At 45.6% G+C, this 15,570-nt stretch overlaps 1 protein-coding gene across 3 annotated transcripts; it reads left to right on the top strand.

Annotated features, from left to right (window-relative positions):
• Nucleotides 1–1,610: 1,610 nt before the first annotated feature.
• LOC120405990 (maestro heat-like repeat-containing protein family member 1) lies at nt 1,611–14,370 on the top strand. Of its 3 annotated transcripts, none has more exons than XM_039540091.1 (5): nt 1,611–1,656; nt 1,857–1,959; nt 3,052–3,117; nt 3,942–4,076; nt 14,294–14,370. In XM_039540091.1, the coding sequence occupies exons 1-4, from the start codon at nt 1,636–1,638 to the stop codon at nt 4,037–4,039; spliced, it is 288 nt and encodes a 95-aa protein (XP_039396025.1). In that variant the 5' UTR covers nt 1,611–1,635; the 3' UTR covers nt 4,040–4,076; nt 14,294–14,370. The 3 variants fall into 3 exon arrangements, with proteins under 3 accessions (XP_039396025.1, XP_039396024.1, XP_039396022.1); XM_039540090.1 differs by lacking the exon at nt 14,294–14,370 and adding an exon at nt 4,405–4,633; XM_039540088.1 differs by lacking the exon at nt 14,294–14,370 and having other exon boundaries at nt 3,942–4,376.
• Nucleotides 14,371–15,570: the final 1,200 nt, after the last annotated feature.

Below are 15,570 nucleotides of genomic sequence, written 5' to 3'. Positions count from 1 at the left end.
ACCCTTCTGTTCTTGATTGCCACTGAGAACCTCAAAGAAAGTCTGAATACTAGATTAGGTAGCTAGATAACCATGAAAAGGGGGTTACAGAGTGCAATAGAAAGTGTTGGGCCTGCTCTATACCGTTTTTATGTGAGAGGGTTGGAATGATAATTCTGTTTTGCAGAGAATTTTTGAGATTTCAAATTTTGGTTTTGTTCCTATTTGTGGAACCCTCCCCAAACTTCAGAACTCCTTGTGAAACAGAATTACTATTCACAACCTAGCTCTGTTGGAAGCCTTGGCCCGGGGCAGTCTGCTCTCAGACTATCCTGGTGCTGGGAACCCAGGAAACTCTGGGAGCTAGAGGTGCCATGGAGTTGCAAATTTGAGAGCTAGGACCCCAGGGTCATAGAATTGGAAGGGACCTCAGGAGGTCATCTAGTCCAACCTCTGCTCAAAGCAGGACCAATCCTCAGCTTTTATCCCAGTTCCCAAAATGGCCCCCAGGGACTGAACTCACAACCCTGGGTTTAGCAGGCCAATGCTCAAACCACTGAGCTATCCTTCCCCAAAGCTGGGAGCCTGAAGCCTATGATCCCAGTCAGCCTGCTAGATTGGCTGCCAAGGAGCTGGATGGGTGTACTGAGAAGACACCAGGCAGGTTTCTAAGGACCCTGCCTGGCTTCTGGAGGAATTTCATCAAAATTGAACTGTCTCTAAAATATATTCATGAATCAGAAAATTCGAATAAAAATTGGTTAATTAAAGTTTATCTGACTAGCTGTAGTTGCAATCACTCTACTTTAGCGTAGAAGAGACGGCTGTGTGAGGTGCGTGATGGGATTGTCCCTTACTTACCAAGTTGTGGGGCTTTCTTGGCTGTAGGAGAATGATGGTCTTCGCTCAGTGGCCTTTGTCCTATTTGGCATCCTGGCTCAGTTGACAAAGAAAAATGGAAGGCCTATTTCGCTGAGCAGGTTCGAAAGAGCTGGGTCATACTTCTGCTGCACCTGCAAGACCCAAGCCCCGAGGTTTCAATGGTAAGACCAACAGTGACTTATTTACTAAGGCAAAGGAATCTTCCTCCCAGTGCCAGGGGAGCACTGCTATTCCTGCTTGTTGTGGAGGCCCAAATTCTCCCCTCAGTTCATTGCCCTCCTGCTGAGTCACTTCCAGCCAGGTTGGTCCATGGCTGCCTCACCAGAATCCAGGATAGGTCATGGGTCTGACCCCTACAGGTCTCTGTTCCTGTCTGACTCTTCACCCCAGGCCCCTGCCTCCCCAGAACAGAGGAGAGACCACAGCTGTGCCTGGTGAAGCAGCTTTCATCGGTATATCTGTTCCCAAAAGACATTGATGCTACCTCCAGGTTTCAGTGGAAGCTCTCCTCTATTAGTCATTCCTGCATGTTTCTGCCAGTCACATCCAGATGAATCCTTTTTTGTCCTGGAATAGATGAGCAGTCACGCAGATGAGTTCCCTTTGACTGAACATAGCACTCGGTAGGGAACAAGTCAATGGTGTGATGCTCTTTTTCAGGAATGCAGAGCTACATTTCACCTCTGTTTCCCGTTTTTGGGACTGAAGAGACTCCAACATGCGATCAATAAGCACCTTGGTGGCAGAGCCGAGCTGAAGCCTGAAGAGCTCCAGATGGACATTTGCAGACACCTTGTGAGTGAGCTGTTGAACTGTAGGAGATTATTGACTGGAGGGTGATGGGAAATGTAAATCTGCCCCAGATTCCCATTTTTTCCACTTCTACCCAGCCACCTGTTCTTGCTCTTATTTACCTGTGGTTCATAAAAGCATGTGCTGGCAGTCAAAGGGCACTTCTAGCCAGAGAGAGCTCATGTGTCCCTGATTTCCTCTAGGCCAAAGAAAATGCAGAACTGCTGGAGAACTTGTACAGCACAACCATCGCGTCCTTCAGTAGCAGCTGGGAAGGGATCCGGGCAGGTGCCGCCAACTTAGCTGGTGAGAGATGATGCCCAGTGTCCCTTTTGATATTCCCATTGAGGAGACAGAAAATCCCACTGTGCAGCACTGAGCTGCCATTAATCTCTCTGTGCCTCAGCTTCCCACCCATAGATGGAGATGTTAATGTCCCTACCTCTCCAGGATGGTGGTCGGAGGAATTCATTAGTTGCTATAAAGTGCTTCGGGATTGTTGCAGGGGAAGCACGGTGCAGTCATTTCGTAGTAGTGCCTGGGACACTGTCACGTAGGGCATGGTTACACTTTGAGCTGGGGGTATAATTCCCATCTTGATGAGACACACCCGCACTAGCCCTTTGTGCTAAAAATAGAGAGTAGCTGCGGCGGCAGGAGCAGCAGGAGGTTTAACCACCCCAAGTATGATCCCATCCAAACCCCAAAGTCTATTCTCACAGTGGCTGCTCCTCCCACGGCTTGTGCTGCCTTAGCTACATTCTAATGCTAGCGCTGTCAGAGCTAGTGTGGGCCCGTCCCATTGAACTGGGTGTGATACCCCTAGCTCAAAGTGCAGACCTACCCAGTGCTGTTCAGTGCTCCTCACTGCGACTTCATCACTGGGGGGCAAGCAGCCCACCTCCCCATAGCGCCTGCTGTTTCACCTTCCTGGCCACAGCACCTTGTCAAGGAAGCATTAGGTTCCTCCTGTTTGGCCCTGTGGCCTCTTCTCCCTAGCACACCCATGTGAGACAGGCAGGCATTGGGGCTCACCTATCAGTCACCTTGTGAGATCCCTGCTTAGAACTCGCTTATTCCTGGCCCCAGTCCTTTGCTCAGACCACTAGACCAAACACTATCTTAGTATGTCTCCAATAACTGACTGCAGTGGCAAGAGGAGCACAGACTGTTTCATCAAGCAAATGGGTTTTATGTAAACATTCTTTTAAAAATGTCTCTCTCATTCTCTTCAGTGTGGACTCTAAACTGCTCTAGCATCCTCTTGCCCACAGCTCACCCTTAGGCCCACAGTAGGAGACCCCAAAGACCTGTCTAGGGGCTGCTAATATCACTTTGCACTCAACAAGGGAAGGTTTTATTGTTATTGTTGTTATTTATTTGACATTGTGTATTTAGGCATCATCCTGGAACACACAGACACTCAGCGTATGAAATGGCTGGACCTGGAACATCTGCTGATGTGTAAGTGATAAATACAGCTGAAGTCCTGCTCATTAATGAGTTATAAAGGAATTTAGCTGACAAGCAGCAGTAACCGATACCACTGGTGCAAAGTGCATCAGCCACACATCAAAGGACAAATTCACTCTTGCCCAGTAGAAAGTCAGCCTTAATTTCCCCTGAAGGAGGAAGCTGCAGAAGGTGTGATATGAGTCAGTGCATCTCCTGGTTGTCCTGGCAATGCCCCCTTCCCAGCCAGTGCTCTCCACACTTTGGGCTTTATTGGCTTTCTGTGGACTCCCCAGGTGAGAAGTAGCCACTTTCTGCTACCCCAAATTTCCCACCAGCAATTTTGCTTCCAGTAGGTGCGCTGTATCATGCGCAAACCAGCTTGGACCTGGCCTGTGTTAAATTCCACGTTGAGTTGAGCTCGGGCAGTGGCTCCTGAATAGAGCTGGAAAATAACTGAAAAGTGGAAGCTATTGAAACAATGGACTTCCTTCCATTTGCAGCGGAGTGGATGACTTTCTGGTAGAGTCAGGGTCTCCCACAGTTGGGAGCATGGAAGGGACCCAATGAGGGACCCTAAAGCTTTGTTTGTATTGGAGAGCTGCTGTCATGTGGTATTCAGAAGTAATAAGTCTCCAGCTATTTCAGGCACAGGTGACTATATGAAAAGTGAGGCCTATTCATCTCTCATGTATTTTCCACCCCAATAGAAGGACTGAGCCCAGTTTCACATTTTTCCATGTGATCATTCTGCTCAGGTACTTCAAGGTTCTGTGATCACGCTTAGCTGTGATTTGACAGTCTGTTCACTAACGTGATGTCCTCTGTAATTTCAGCTCTCCGGGTCCTAGAGAAAGACCCAAGTCCCACTGTCCAGCTGGTGGCAACTGAGCTCATAAGTGACATCTGTCCTGGCCGAGCGCTTGGCGAATGAAGCAGAACGGAGACAAACAGAACAAGGCGCTCCAGTGGTATAAGGGCCCTACCATCAATCAAATGTTAATCCCACCCCTTGACCCCGGCAGCAAGATGTGTCATGTGACCCCTCTAAGAACTCCTCCCACTGCCATCTACCGATCAGGGTGGGTTTCGCCCCAATAGGAATGCCCCGAGGGAAGGGGAGTTCCGGGGCAGGTGACCTGTCCTTTGTGTGACCCCTCTAAGAACTCCTCCCACTGCCATCTACCGATCAGGGTGGGTTTCAGCCACTGGGGATCACTCCAAGAGGAGATTTGACCAACTGGGGGGAATTCTGGGGTGGGGTGACCCATCCGGAAGTGCTTCATGTGACCCTTCTAGGAACTCCTCTCACCACCCTTTACCAGTTGCGATGGGTTTCAGCTGCAGAGGACTGCCCCAAGAGGAGAGATGACCAAACAAAGTAGGTTCTCGGAAGGGGTGAACCTCCCAGAAGAGGGTTGTGTGACCCCTCTAAGAACTCCTTCCAATGCCCTCTGCCAGTCAGAGTGCAGCACATCACCTCATAAGTCCCAGCGCTGGGCAGAGGAGGCCATCTCTTACCAAGAAGACGTGTTTTATGAGTTGTGGAAAGGCTGAGAGGAGACATGGACTCCTTTACCACTCCCCTGAGAACTTCAGACTTTGTTTTAGCCCCGAGGACCTTTGGGCTTGTATGGATAAAGCGCTATAGCAGTTACAGTTCCGAGGAGGGCCCTTTGACTCGACCATTGATAGATACCTCAGGACCCGACCCCGAACCCTCATGAAGAACCCCGATGAGTGTGATGACTCCCCCCCAAAGTGGGAAGATGATCATGGCTTGGGGGAGTCACTGGTGGACAAGGTGAACGGGAAAGACGTTGCTCAGGTAAATGAATGATTAAGAAGCGATGGTCGATCATGGGGGTATAATGGGGTTAGGAATCAACTTGGCATTGCATAAATCTAAGAACAAGCAGAGGGTTGCTTACACTGTTTTTTGTCTGAAAATCTCTCAACAGCTCGACGATGCCTTTCAAGAGGCCTTTGAGAACTTACACATCGGTAGCCCTGTTGTGCATCAGCTGTTTTTGCTCCTGTCTGAGATGCGGATCTCAAGAGGAAAATCCGGAAAAGGACAAAATAGAAGAATGAACCAGCTCAGAGTCTTTCGTTGTAGGGGTCATGGCGTCCATTTTTACAGGTGGCTGTCAAAGGTTGTGTTAAACCAGGCAATTAATTAAACTTATTTAAATGTGTCCCTATGACTGTATCCCCTCCATACTTGCGTTAGTAAAAGACGGTACCAGGAACAGTCCTGTCTCCACAGACAGCTCTGTTAATGAAAATATATTGCATCCCCAGGGATGCTGGGAGCTTTGGTGGGGGAATCCTCTTTTTGAGTGGCCAAAAAGCACAGTAAAACTTTTTAAATAGAAGACAGGTAACAGCTTAGCTTTCAGATCAGATGCTTACACTTTACACAAACTGGCTCAAATACATTTTAAAAGAAACAAGACCATTGTTTCAGATGTGGACGCGCAATGGCAGGCAGATCTGGTAGATGTGCACCGGTTCTCCAAACACAACAGAGGCTTTAAGACGTGTTATCTGACTTTATAAAGAGTGACAACCGGAGCTTTCACAGAACTATACGTACCAGACCTGCTGATGTTAATCCTTCACATTCTCTGAAGATATGGAAAACAGTTTATAGAGATGGTTTTAAAATAAAACCAGTTGTTGCCCCTTTTAGAAAAGGCGGCCACGTGAGACTATCTAAAGTCAAAGGAGCCTTTGAAAAAGGTTATGAACAGACGTTTACTGATGAGCTATTTATAGTGGATGAAGCCTTAACCAGGAGCCAGAGACCTGTATACTGATTAAAAGATTACGAGGGTGAGACAGTTACTGGATCTTTTTGCCCTGAAGAATTACAAAAAGTAAACCCCAAACAAGACAGGATTTACAGGATTGAAAAAGTTCTAGCGGATAAAGGAAAAGGGAGAAGAAAGCAGCTACTGGTGAAATGGTTTGAGGAGGCGATAAGTTTAACAGCTGGGTGGAAGCTTCTCAACTCTGTGACATTTAGACGTGAACAAAAACAAACAAACAAAAAGATTCCTCCTGCAAAGACAGAGAGAGAGAAAAATGAGCGACAGCGGGTTCTACATTACGTTGCCCAGCAATGCCAGCTCTGCAGTTTTTCCTCAGAACACCAGCTTGAACTTTACAATATGGCTAATTAAGCCCTGGGATCTCCGGAGAGCCTGGGAGGTGGGTTAGTGGAAATACAATACCCGCACAGCCGGAACACTATCAATGAAGACACCCCTTTTGAAATCACCTTTGCAGGTGTGGCATGGAGTTTATCCTACAACGAGGTTATTACTCGTCCATACCTGAATTATTGGATCATATGAACAATACTGTGGTTCGTCATCCCACACCGCCTGAGGTGGTCATGAACTACGACCCTGGGGGTAGAAAAGTTAGTTTTAAATCTGCCAATTTTACTTGTATGTTTTCTATCAGCGGGGAGCTAGCTAACATTCTAGGTTTGGGCCCGAAGCACAGAGTCCAAAAATTCCCCTTCTCAGCAGACATCACACGGCTTTTAATTTCTTGCGTCTGTTCACAGATATTGTAGAACGTGAGTTTGTGGGGGACTTTTCTGTTCCCCTGTTACATTGTCTCTCTGTCCGAGGAAGGAACAACGAGTTTGTCACCATCACCTACGATAAACCTCATTACGTTCCTGTCAGAAAACACCACATCGATACCATTACCATTGAAATAAAGACAGATCAGAACAGACACGTCTTGTATTGCTTTGGCAAGGTGATCATCAAGGTGCACCTGTGTCCCCGGAGAGAGCGAGGTTTCTAAAAAGCAAAACATTTGGCGATCCTAAAAAATTACAGCGACCCCACCATCTACAGGAACTATTACAAAGCCCAGGTGGGATATGCCCTTCCTGGATGTACGAGGCTGGCGTAGGTGGAATATTCCGTAACCAAGCCTCTGCAACCAGACTTTGAGGCAGAACACTGTGTGAGAGGATACATGAATCTGGTACAGATAGCTGGTAAACACGTGAAAGATCGTTCTCTGTTAATCAACCGTGAGGTTACACCTTGTTTGCCTTTGACCTGTCTCCCAACCAGGAATGCACCAATCACTGTTCCCTGTTTAAAACCGGGAACCTGAGAGCAGAAATACATTTTGGGATGGCTCTAACCATCACCGTCAATATGATCGTCTATGGGGTTTTTGACAACATCATAGTGATAAATCAGAGGAGAAATGTTCTGCTTGACTATATGTGAACATGGACACCGTGCAGCTCTCACGTGTCTCATCAATGACCCCTTACACAAAAAAGAATTCCCTTATGATTGGCTCCTGGCAGCAAGCTGTCTCAGAAACCCTTAGGTTTGGTGGTCACCACGCCTCCACAGTACCAACCCGGTGAACCTTGGCTCACCTTGTATCTGGTGAATTTTTACCGTGGTGCGTTTTTTGCCTCATTCGGGCGCCGCCCCTCCCCCCCCCCCCGAATAGCGTGTTGTTTCCTAAAAGCATTATGAAATTTTTAAACAAAAATGCCACAGATAATGTGTTTCACAATAGACAATTACAAGACCCCCACTCTGTCGCCTGCAGCTATCACTGCATGTTTTTCTTACATCATCGTAGCAAGGGTTTATCTTAAATTGTATTCTAACGACTTAGTGCTAAACGACCGGATGGTGATGAATTTTGTAAAAACTAAATTTAAATTCTTGGGCATATCTAGCCTTGCTTAAAACATGTTTCGGCAGGCCCAGACATGTGTATCTGGCAATGATTTTTATAGCCATGTTATCCAATACTCTCAGGCATAACAGACAATGTTTGTTTGGCCTTATCCAACACATTTTCCCATAGTTGCTAGGCCCCGCAAGAATTGCAGAAAAGGGGTGTTTCCACCTCAGATCCATTTTTAAAGCCATAGGGCAGGGTTTTAAACCCTTCTCCTAGGACCTTCTTGGTGGAAACAATTTTCTGTGTTTTTCTTAAGGGTTTTTGTCTTTATTTGCCACTGATTTTTGTTCCTTATGATAGAGGGCTGCTGAACCTCTATCTTGTTGGAGGTGTTTTCTCACAGGCCCATGCAATAGTCCAGAACTAGATCTTTCAAACTGTCCAAGTTGATCTTTTCACAATTTGCTACGTTCAGGGTAATACTTTTGACTTTCATGCAGGCCTTTCTTCCCGATAGCTTTTATCTGTATGTTTTCGGTCCTGCTGACACAAACTCGGTGATGTGTTGATCTGGCGGTGTCTTGCCTAAATAATTCCGCAGAGGAGGATTCCAGTCACCCTCCCTTTTCACACATATCACCAAGTCAGTGTCATGGTACAGGCACTGCTTTTGAAATCTGTCTAGCAGTTTGTATAGTTCTATGCGGGCATAAGCAGTGGTGAAACAGGCTATGAAAACACTGGTATTTCCAGAGACAGAGTACTGGTCTTTTGGGTCCTTTCAAGACACTCATGCTGTTTCATCGTCGATAAACTTGCAGGATGGAACCTTATAGTTGGGGGAAAACAGGTACTGAGAGAGTTCGTCAGGGTCTCTCACACTGCTGGTATTGGGTAGGTTTGTGGAGCAGATGATATTATTATTATTATTATTATTATAATAAATCACATGAAACTGTCTTGTAAACTTAAAAATAGAAAAATACCCTAATGAATATTTTATTTAAAAAGTCATAGGTTTAAAACAAAATAATCCATTTCAGGCTGTATTACGAACAGGAGTTTTGAGTTTGTTTCTACCATTTTAAAACAACAAACCCACAAACATTTTTTTAAATACACCTCATTTTGCAAAATAAAAACCAAACGGCTTTTAAAATCAACTTTTAAAATCCAGGTTAAAACACATTTTGCACACTAAAAAACCAACACCCTCTTAGTTTGAAACACACCATTACCATCAGTTTGCAGCCATATACTTAAAAAAAAAATCCCACCTATGTTTTACAGAGAGAGAGAGCGTTTAAAATACAGTTTGCAACAAAATAGTTTTAAATAATCCCACACGCATTTAATAGCCAATTGCAGAAAGTTACCTTCTACTACAGGATAAAGTGTTGCAGGAACATGCTTGTTCTGTCCCCCTCAATGTGTGTTTGGGCCTTTGGATTAAAGAACAAGCAAAAACTGTTAGTTAGTATTAGTCCCAAATCCCTATACAACCTGTGTAGTACCTGACGTTATTAAGCAAAACTACAGTTAAAATGGTTTTTACCTTGGCCTGGTGATGAAATGCAATTTAAAGTTACTAGTTCCATGCTAAACAGATCACACTGCAATAAACATAGGCACCATTATTTACTAAGACAGCACGGCCAACGAGTGATATTATACAATATATATTTTCAGAGATTAAAATAGGGAGCATACCTCCTCTTGCAGCCCAGCAGCCATTCAAGAGATTCTGTTGAAAAAAACCGTCTCCAAAATACCTGAGGTTTTCATACCATCCTAACCCTTTGTTTCAAAAGGACTTCAAAATAGTAGCGAGCAGGTTGATTTGATGGCTACAGCTCTGAAATACTAGAGACTTAAGGACTTTAGGCCCCTTCCTAACATTCCCTTTTGGGAGCTGGGGTGGGGGAATTAAGCTGGCTGCACAACTGAGCTGCTTTTGGCTACTTTTTTTCTTTTAGTTAAAATCCATTTTTCTGCAGGGCCTTCTTACAGTATTAAACAGTAAATCCCCAATCCTTAATGTAACTGTCCCCCCCTCAGTCCCAAGTGGGGACCTTTTGCAGATATCAATACATCTCTTTGGGGCTTGTTTTTTTAAAACATTTCTTTCATGCATATTATTTGGGGTGGGGGTTGAAATAAAATGGTTGTATCACAACCATAATAAGCCCTCCAGAGCTTTTAAATGTTTGATTGTCTTTAGAGCAAATGCTTCTTCTAAAGCATGTTGAAGGTTTGTGACCCCTTGAAACATTTCAGTTTTGGTTTTAGACCCTTGTGTGTGGGGGGGGTTGTTTGTTTGTTGTAAATATATTAATTTAAACTTTTAATGGCTTTGAATTGACCCATAGCATCCAACCAACTCCCGAGTCATATTTAAACTGTCCAATAGCATCTGCAAATTCCTGAGGTTTTATTTCATTTCATATTAATCAAAACTCACCCACCCACCTACCTTACCATGGGTGCACACCAATCAAATTTATCCCTATGGCAACAACGATAAGTAGTCACAGTTACCTTCACTATTCAGTGGGGGTGTGGTTAAAACCATTCAGTTCAACAGGATGAGTCAACTCTATTGTACTCAAAACACATGTCTGAACCATCTCTGTTTGTTTTACTGTTGTAAGCAGAGTCAGGATGAGATCTACCCTGACATTTGGTGGTGAGTTGTGGAAAAGAACATCAGGGGTTGATCTCGTTTGCACAGGCACACCCACTCCGCCTAGCATGAGCCCACAGTAGCCCAAATGGTCACTTTGGCTGCTGTGGGATCCCCAGTTTCTCTGTTACTGAGGCAGGAAGAATAAAGTGTTGTTATCCTGATTATGTGAATCAAGGACAGTGGACCTGTACTTGGCCTTTTATGGCAGAGGGACTCGCCATCAACTAAGTAGCACTCGCTAGGCAGGGGACGTGGGTTCCAAAACTCAGCAAATTGAGAAAGGCTGGGGAGAGGTATTTGTACCTGGTGAGCCCCAGACACTAATTCTATCTCTTCTTCCTGTCTCCACTGTGAAATGTTAGTGCTAATTTTGATTCCATGAAGAGTCTGATTACAGAGCTGAATTCACTTTGGGCTAATGGTGAACCAGCACTGAGTCCTCCCTACTACTTAACACTGTAAGTGGTGATTTTAGCTTGTAGAAGGGGAGCCTCAGTGCCCCACTGGCTGAGGGCTTGAGCCAGTTTTGCATTGTGTGATTGGAATGGAGTTCCTAGCAACTGAACGCAGCTCTTGTTGCTGCCAACTCTGATAGGCAGAATGGTTACACTATAAACACATTTTTAGGATTTTTCTCCTCCCACAACATACATTTCAGCTTTTTGCTGTAAATGGGTCTTTTTTACACAAAAACACAAAAGTTAGATTCTCACAAACCATTTTTTTTATTTAAAAGACATACAGCTCCTTGAAAACAAACCAAGAGGCTCCATTAAAACTTTTAGCTCACTTAAGGGCCAGAGACCTTCTAACAGAAATGCAGATAGTCACAAAGCCCTTTTCAATAGATGGTTTTTAAATTTACATATTTAAATTGACAAATTTACATATAAAGTTGAAGTCCAAATCACACAGTCATGGTGCCGTTGGGCTGGGGCATCTATGACATAGCCCTCATAATCTTCAAAAAGCTTTTCCCTAAGACAGTTATTAAGAACAGCATAAATAGCAATGCATACAATAGTCCACATAAATTTTTACACTCACAATGTGGCACTGGCTCAGCGAGTTCCATGCCAAACCTTCTCTTAAACTCCTTATAACCTTCATCCTCGAAGTCCTCTTCAACAATTTTTAGCGGCGTTCAGCAAAAACAAGGCGGGCCCGGTTCATCTTTGCTGCTTGATGCAACGTTGTCCAGGGCCTCCGGGTCCTCTAGAAAGGCATCATCGAGCTGTCTCAGACAAGAAACAAGTGTAAGTTCTCACTGCTTGTTTTTTACATTTACACAACCCCAGGTTCCTAACCTCATTACACCTCATCATCAACTGTCGCTTCTTAATCATTCATTTACCTGAGCGATGTCTTTTCCATTCAGCTTGTCCGCCAGTAACTCCCCCAAGCAATGATCGCCTTCCTCCTCCAGGGTGGTGGACAACGAGAGGCCACCATGCTCATTGGTGTGTCTCATGAATGGTTGGGCTTTGGGTTCAGGTTCTGGCGTATCCATCAATGGCTGGGCCAAAGGAATCCCTTGGCTGTTCCCTCATCCTCTTCAGAACTGTTGCTGCTGTAGCACTTTCTCCACACAAGTCCAAAGGTCCGCGGGGCTAAAACAAAGTCTGAAGTTCTCAGGGGGGTGGTAAAGGAGTCCACGTTTCCTCTCAGCCTTTCCACAATTTCTGAAACATGTCGTCTTGGTAAGAGATCGCCTCCTCTGTCCAGCTCTGGGACTTGTGCGGTGATGGTGCGGCACTCTGATTGGCAGAGGGCATTGGGAGGAGTTCTTAGAGGGGTCACACAGCCCTCTTCCGGGTGGTCACCCCATCCCAGAACCTGCCCTGTTTTGGTCAAATCTCCTTTCAGGGCAATCCTCTGCAGCCGAAACCCATCGCGACTGGTAGAGGGTGGTGGGACGAGTTCCTAGAGGGGTCACACGAACCACTTCTGGATGGTCACCCAGCCCCAGAATTCCCCCCAATTGGTCTAATCTCCTCTCAGGGTGCTCTCTAGTGGCTGAAGCCCCTCCTGATTGGTTGAGGGCAGTGGGAGAAGTTCTTAGAGGGGTCACACAAACCCCGGAACTCCCCCTGGTTGGTTAAATCTTCTCTCGGGGCGTTCCTATCGGGGCAAAATCTATCCTGATTGGTATAGTGGAAGGAGTTCTTAGAGGGGTCACATGACACACCTTGCTTCCGGTCATGTGTCCGCCTTGACGCCCAGAAGTAATACCCCCATGCGGTGAGGCTTCTGATGACCAGTGGGCAGGGCTTATTGGGTCAAGAGGTGGGGTTAAGTTTTGATTGACAGTAGGGCCCTTATACTCCTCGCTCCCGCTACCCAAAATTGGAAGAAGACAGAGACAACTATAATCCTGGGCAGTATTCGCCGTTGTCCTACTGCTCAGATGCTGTAAGTGAGAGAAGGATCAGGCCCTGTAAAGTAGCCTGGGTTGATTTTTATTACTCAAAGCGTTTTTATTACACATCAGGACATCTAGTCATTCTGATGGACATGCAGCCTCTGGACAAGCTCATTGATAAGCATGTACATTATACTGCTTTCTCAGGGGTCATTACTATAGTAACAGCCAAGTACTGGCCCAGATCCTCAAATACACCTGAGCTCTAGACTCTGGGCTGTTCTAAATTACGCTGTCTTGTAACAGCCATTGCTGCACTGGAGATAGCTGTAGACAACGCACACTGTGTGTGCCATCTTCTGTTCCCAGCTCACACCCCATATACTTGAGTGGGAAGCTAGGAGTTGGTGACATACAGCCAGCTACACTGGCTGTACACTCTGTATGCTGGTTCTCTGGGTGTTAGGGATTTGCACATGCTGGGGAATTCCTAGCTGCCTCTTAGGGCAGCTTTATGGCTACTTTGCCCTGCTCCACTGCAACATAGGGCAGCAAAAGGGTGACTTTACAACTAACCCCACCCCTATTGATGCACCTACCCGTGGGTGTTAGGAGTCTGAGTTCAGGTATCCGGGTTTGGAAAACCCACTCACCTGGCATAAAGTTGTCTAATGACAACCAAAGGCCAAATATGCCTTTAAACATCAGTCCCCTTGCTTTTCAAATATCTATTTGAAACACCACAAAGCTGATAGAGATTTAAGTGCCCTAATCAGCACCTCTGCAGGTGGAAATAATGGGTATTTAGGCATCTACCTGCAGATTTTAGTGCTTAACTTTAGCCACCCAAGGCCTTTGTATTTGTCTTGCCCAAGCCTATGAGTTGCTGAGTGTTCTCAAACTCCCACTGATGTTATTGAGAGATAAGGATGCTCTGCCCTTCAGAGAAGGGGCTCAGCAGATATAACTCATCCTCCAAAGTTAGCTACTATGATCCTTCACCTCATATCAAAAGGTCACTGAATGGTCAGGTTTCTAGTCTCCATCACCACCTCATTCTGCAGTTTACTGTCCCCTTGGATGCAGGGCTTGCGAGGATTCACCAGGCAGCAGTTAGCAGAGGAGGGCGAAAGGCAGAGGGAGTCTGGGATGTTATTGCTTATAGTTCTCAATGGGGAGACAAGGTTCCTGTAACAGTTGAATATTGGAAGGAAACCAATAGAGACCACGTTGAATTGACACATTCCACTAATTCAAAAGCGACTCTATTAAGTAATATGGGTTCCCCTAATCTTGTAGTGTTTCCTGTTTTGGTGATTGTTTTCTAGACCGTATCCAGCAGCTTATTCCCAGTCCATGTTCTCCTATTGTTATTCCCTAGTAATCTCCACTCTGTTTATGTGTATTACGGGGCACTGGACAAATACTGATGACTCTTCACATTTCTTTTTCAGGTGCTGGCCATGTATCTCACAAACAAGATCATATGTAAATAACCCAGCTCCAGATTTTGTATATACTGTGTACATATTTCTTACTAAACTGATTGAAGTATCTGTTTCAATTGCTCAGAGGCCTGATTTCGTCTTTCAGAGAATTGGGGTTTCCTCAATCTCCCAGCAGCATTAACCAACATATCTGGGATCCAACTTTCCTGAGGAAGGAAAAGGGCTTTTTGCACACTGTTCCCAGATGTGCCCGTTATTGTGGGGGTAGGCTCATTTATCCGGGTTACTCTTCTGGGGGAGGGGCTTCTGTAATTCAATTAACGTGCTGTGAAAGTCACTTGTGTGTTCACATGGAGCTCTACTCCTTCCTTCTGCAAGTCCCCTCCCAATGGAGCTCTCCTGCAGGACCTAGGTTCCTCCAGCCCTAGAACTAGATGAACATGTGCACACCCGCACTAGCAGAGCAAGTCTGAGAGGACCAGGTCAATCAGCACTCTCCAGCTGATCCCCTCATGTGTTCCTGTACTCAGTGGGCTGGGTTAAGGAGCACTTTCAAGCTGGTACCCTTATGTGCTCCTGGTCTCAATAGGCTGGATTGAGCCGCACTTTCAGCTGCTCCCCCCCCCCCACCAATGTTCCCCAAGTTTAACACATCCCTATCACACATTCACATTACAATTGTACTGGTAGTAACCCACTTGATGAGCAAACCCCACAGTATTTTGGGGCACTACAGGGATCTTTAGCTTAGGTACAAGAAGCGTCACTGCAGAGTAAATGGGGGAAGCTAAAAAGAGTAAAATTCAGAGAGAAAAGCAACCAGCTGAACCATAAAAGTCATTTATTGAATCATAGTGATAACCACACCAGGAGGGCTAAACAAACATAACAGTTACATTTTAAAGGTTAATACCTGAGGTAGGAAAGAAAACAGAGAGAGAGATGGATCTCACCCACTCCATGAGGCTTGAACTGGTCAGGGTTCCCAGATGATGGTGGTAGCTCAGGGTCCTGAGTGCTGGAGACAGGCAGAGCCCCCAGCACGATCAGTCAGGAGATAGAATCCTGGAAAAATCCTGATCCTGGAAAAGCAGAAACTGGATGGGGTCTTCCAAGAAGATGCCCCCAAAATCCGCGGAGAGATGGTTGTACGTGTTTCCTTTGACTTTTACACACCAGTCACTACCCACTTCAATCATCACAGCAACTTGTTGGTTCATAATTCAAAGGGACGTCTTACTGGGCTACATCCCAAAGTCTGTGCTCACGCAGCCTGATCTCCT

The sequence above is a fragment of the Mauremys reevesii genome, linkage group 5, assembly GCF_016161935.1.
Source record: "Mauremys reevesii isolate NIE-2019 linkage group 5, ASM1616193v1, whole genome shotgun sequence".
Taxonomy (NCBI): Eukaryota; Metazoa; Chordata; order Testudines; family Geoemydidae; genus Mauremys; species Mauremys reevesii.
Note: the sequence above shows the minus strand (reverse complement) of the source record. Positions and strands in the feature narration are given on the sequence as shown.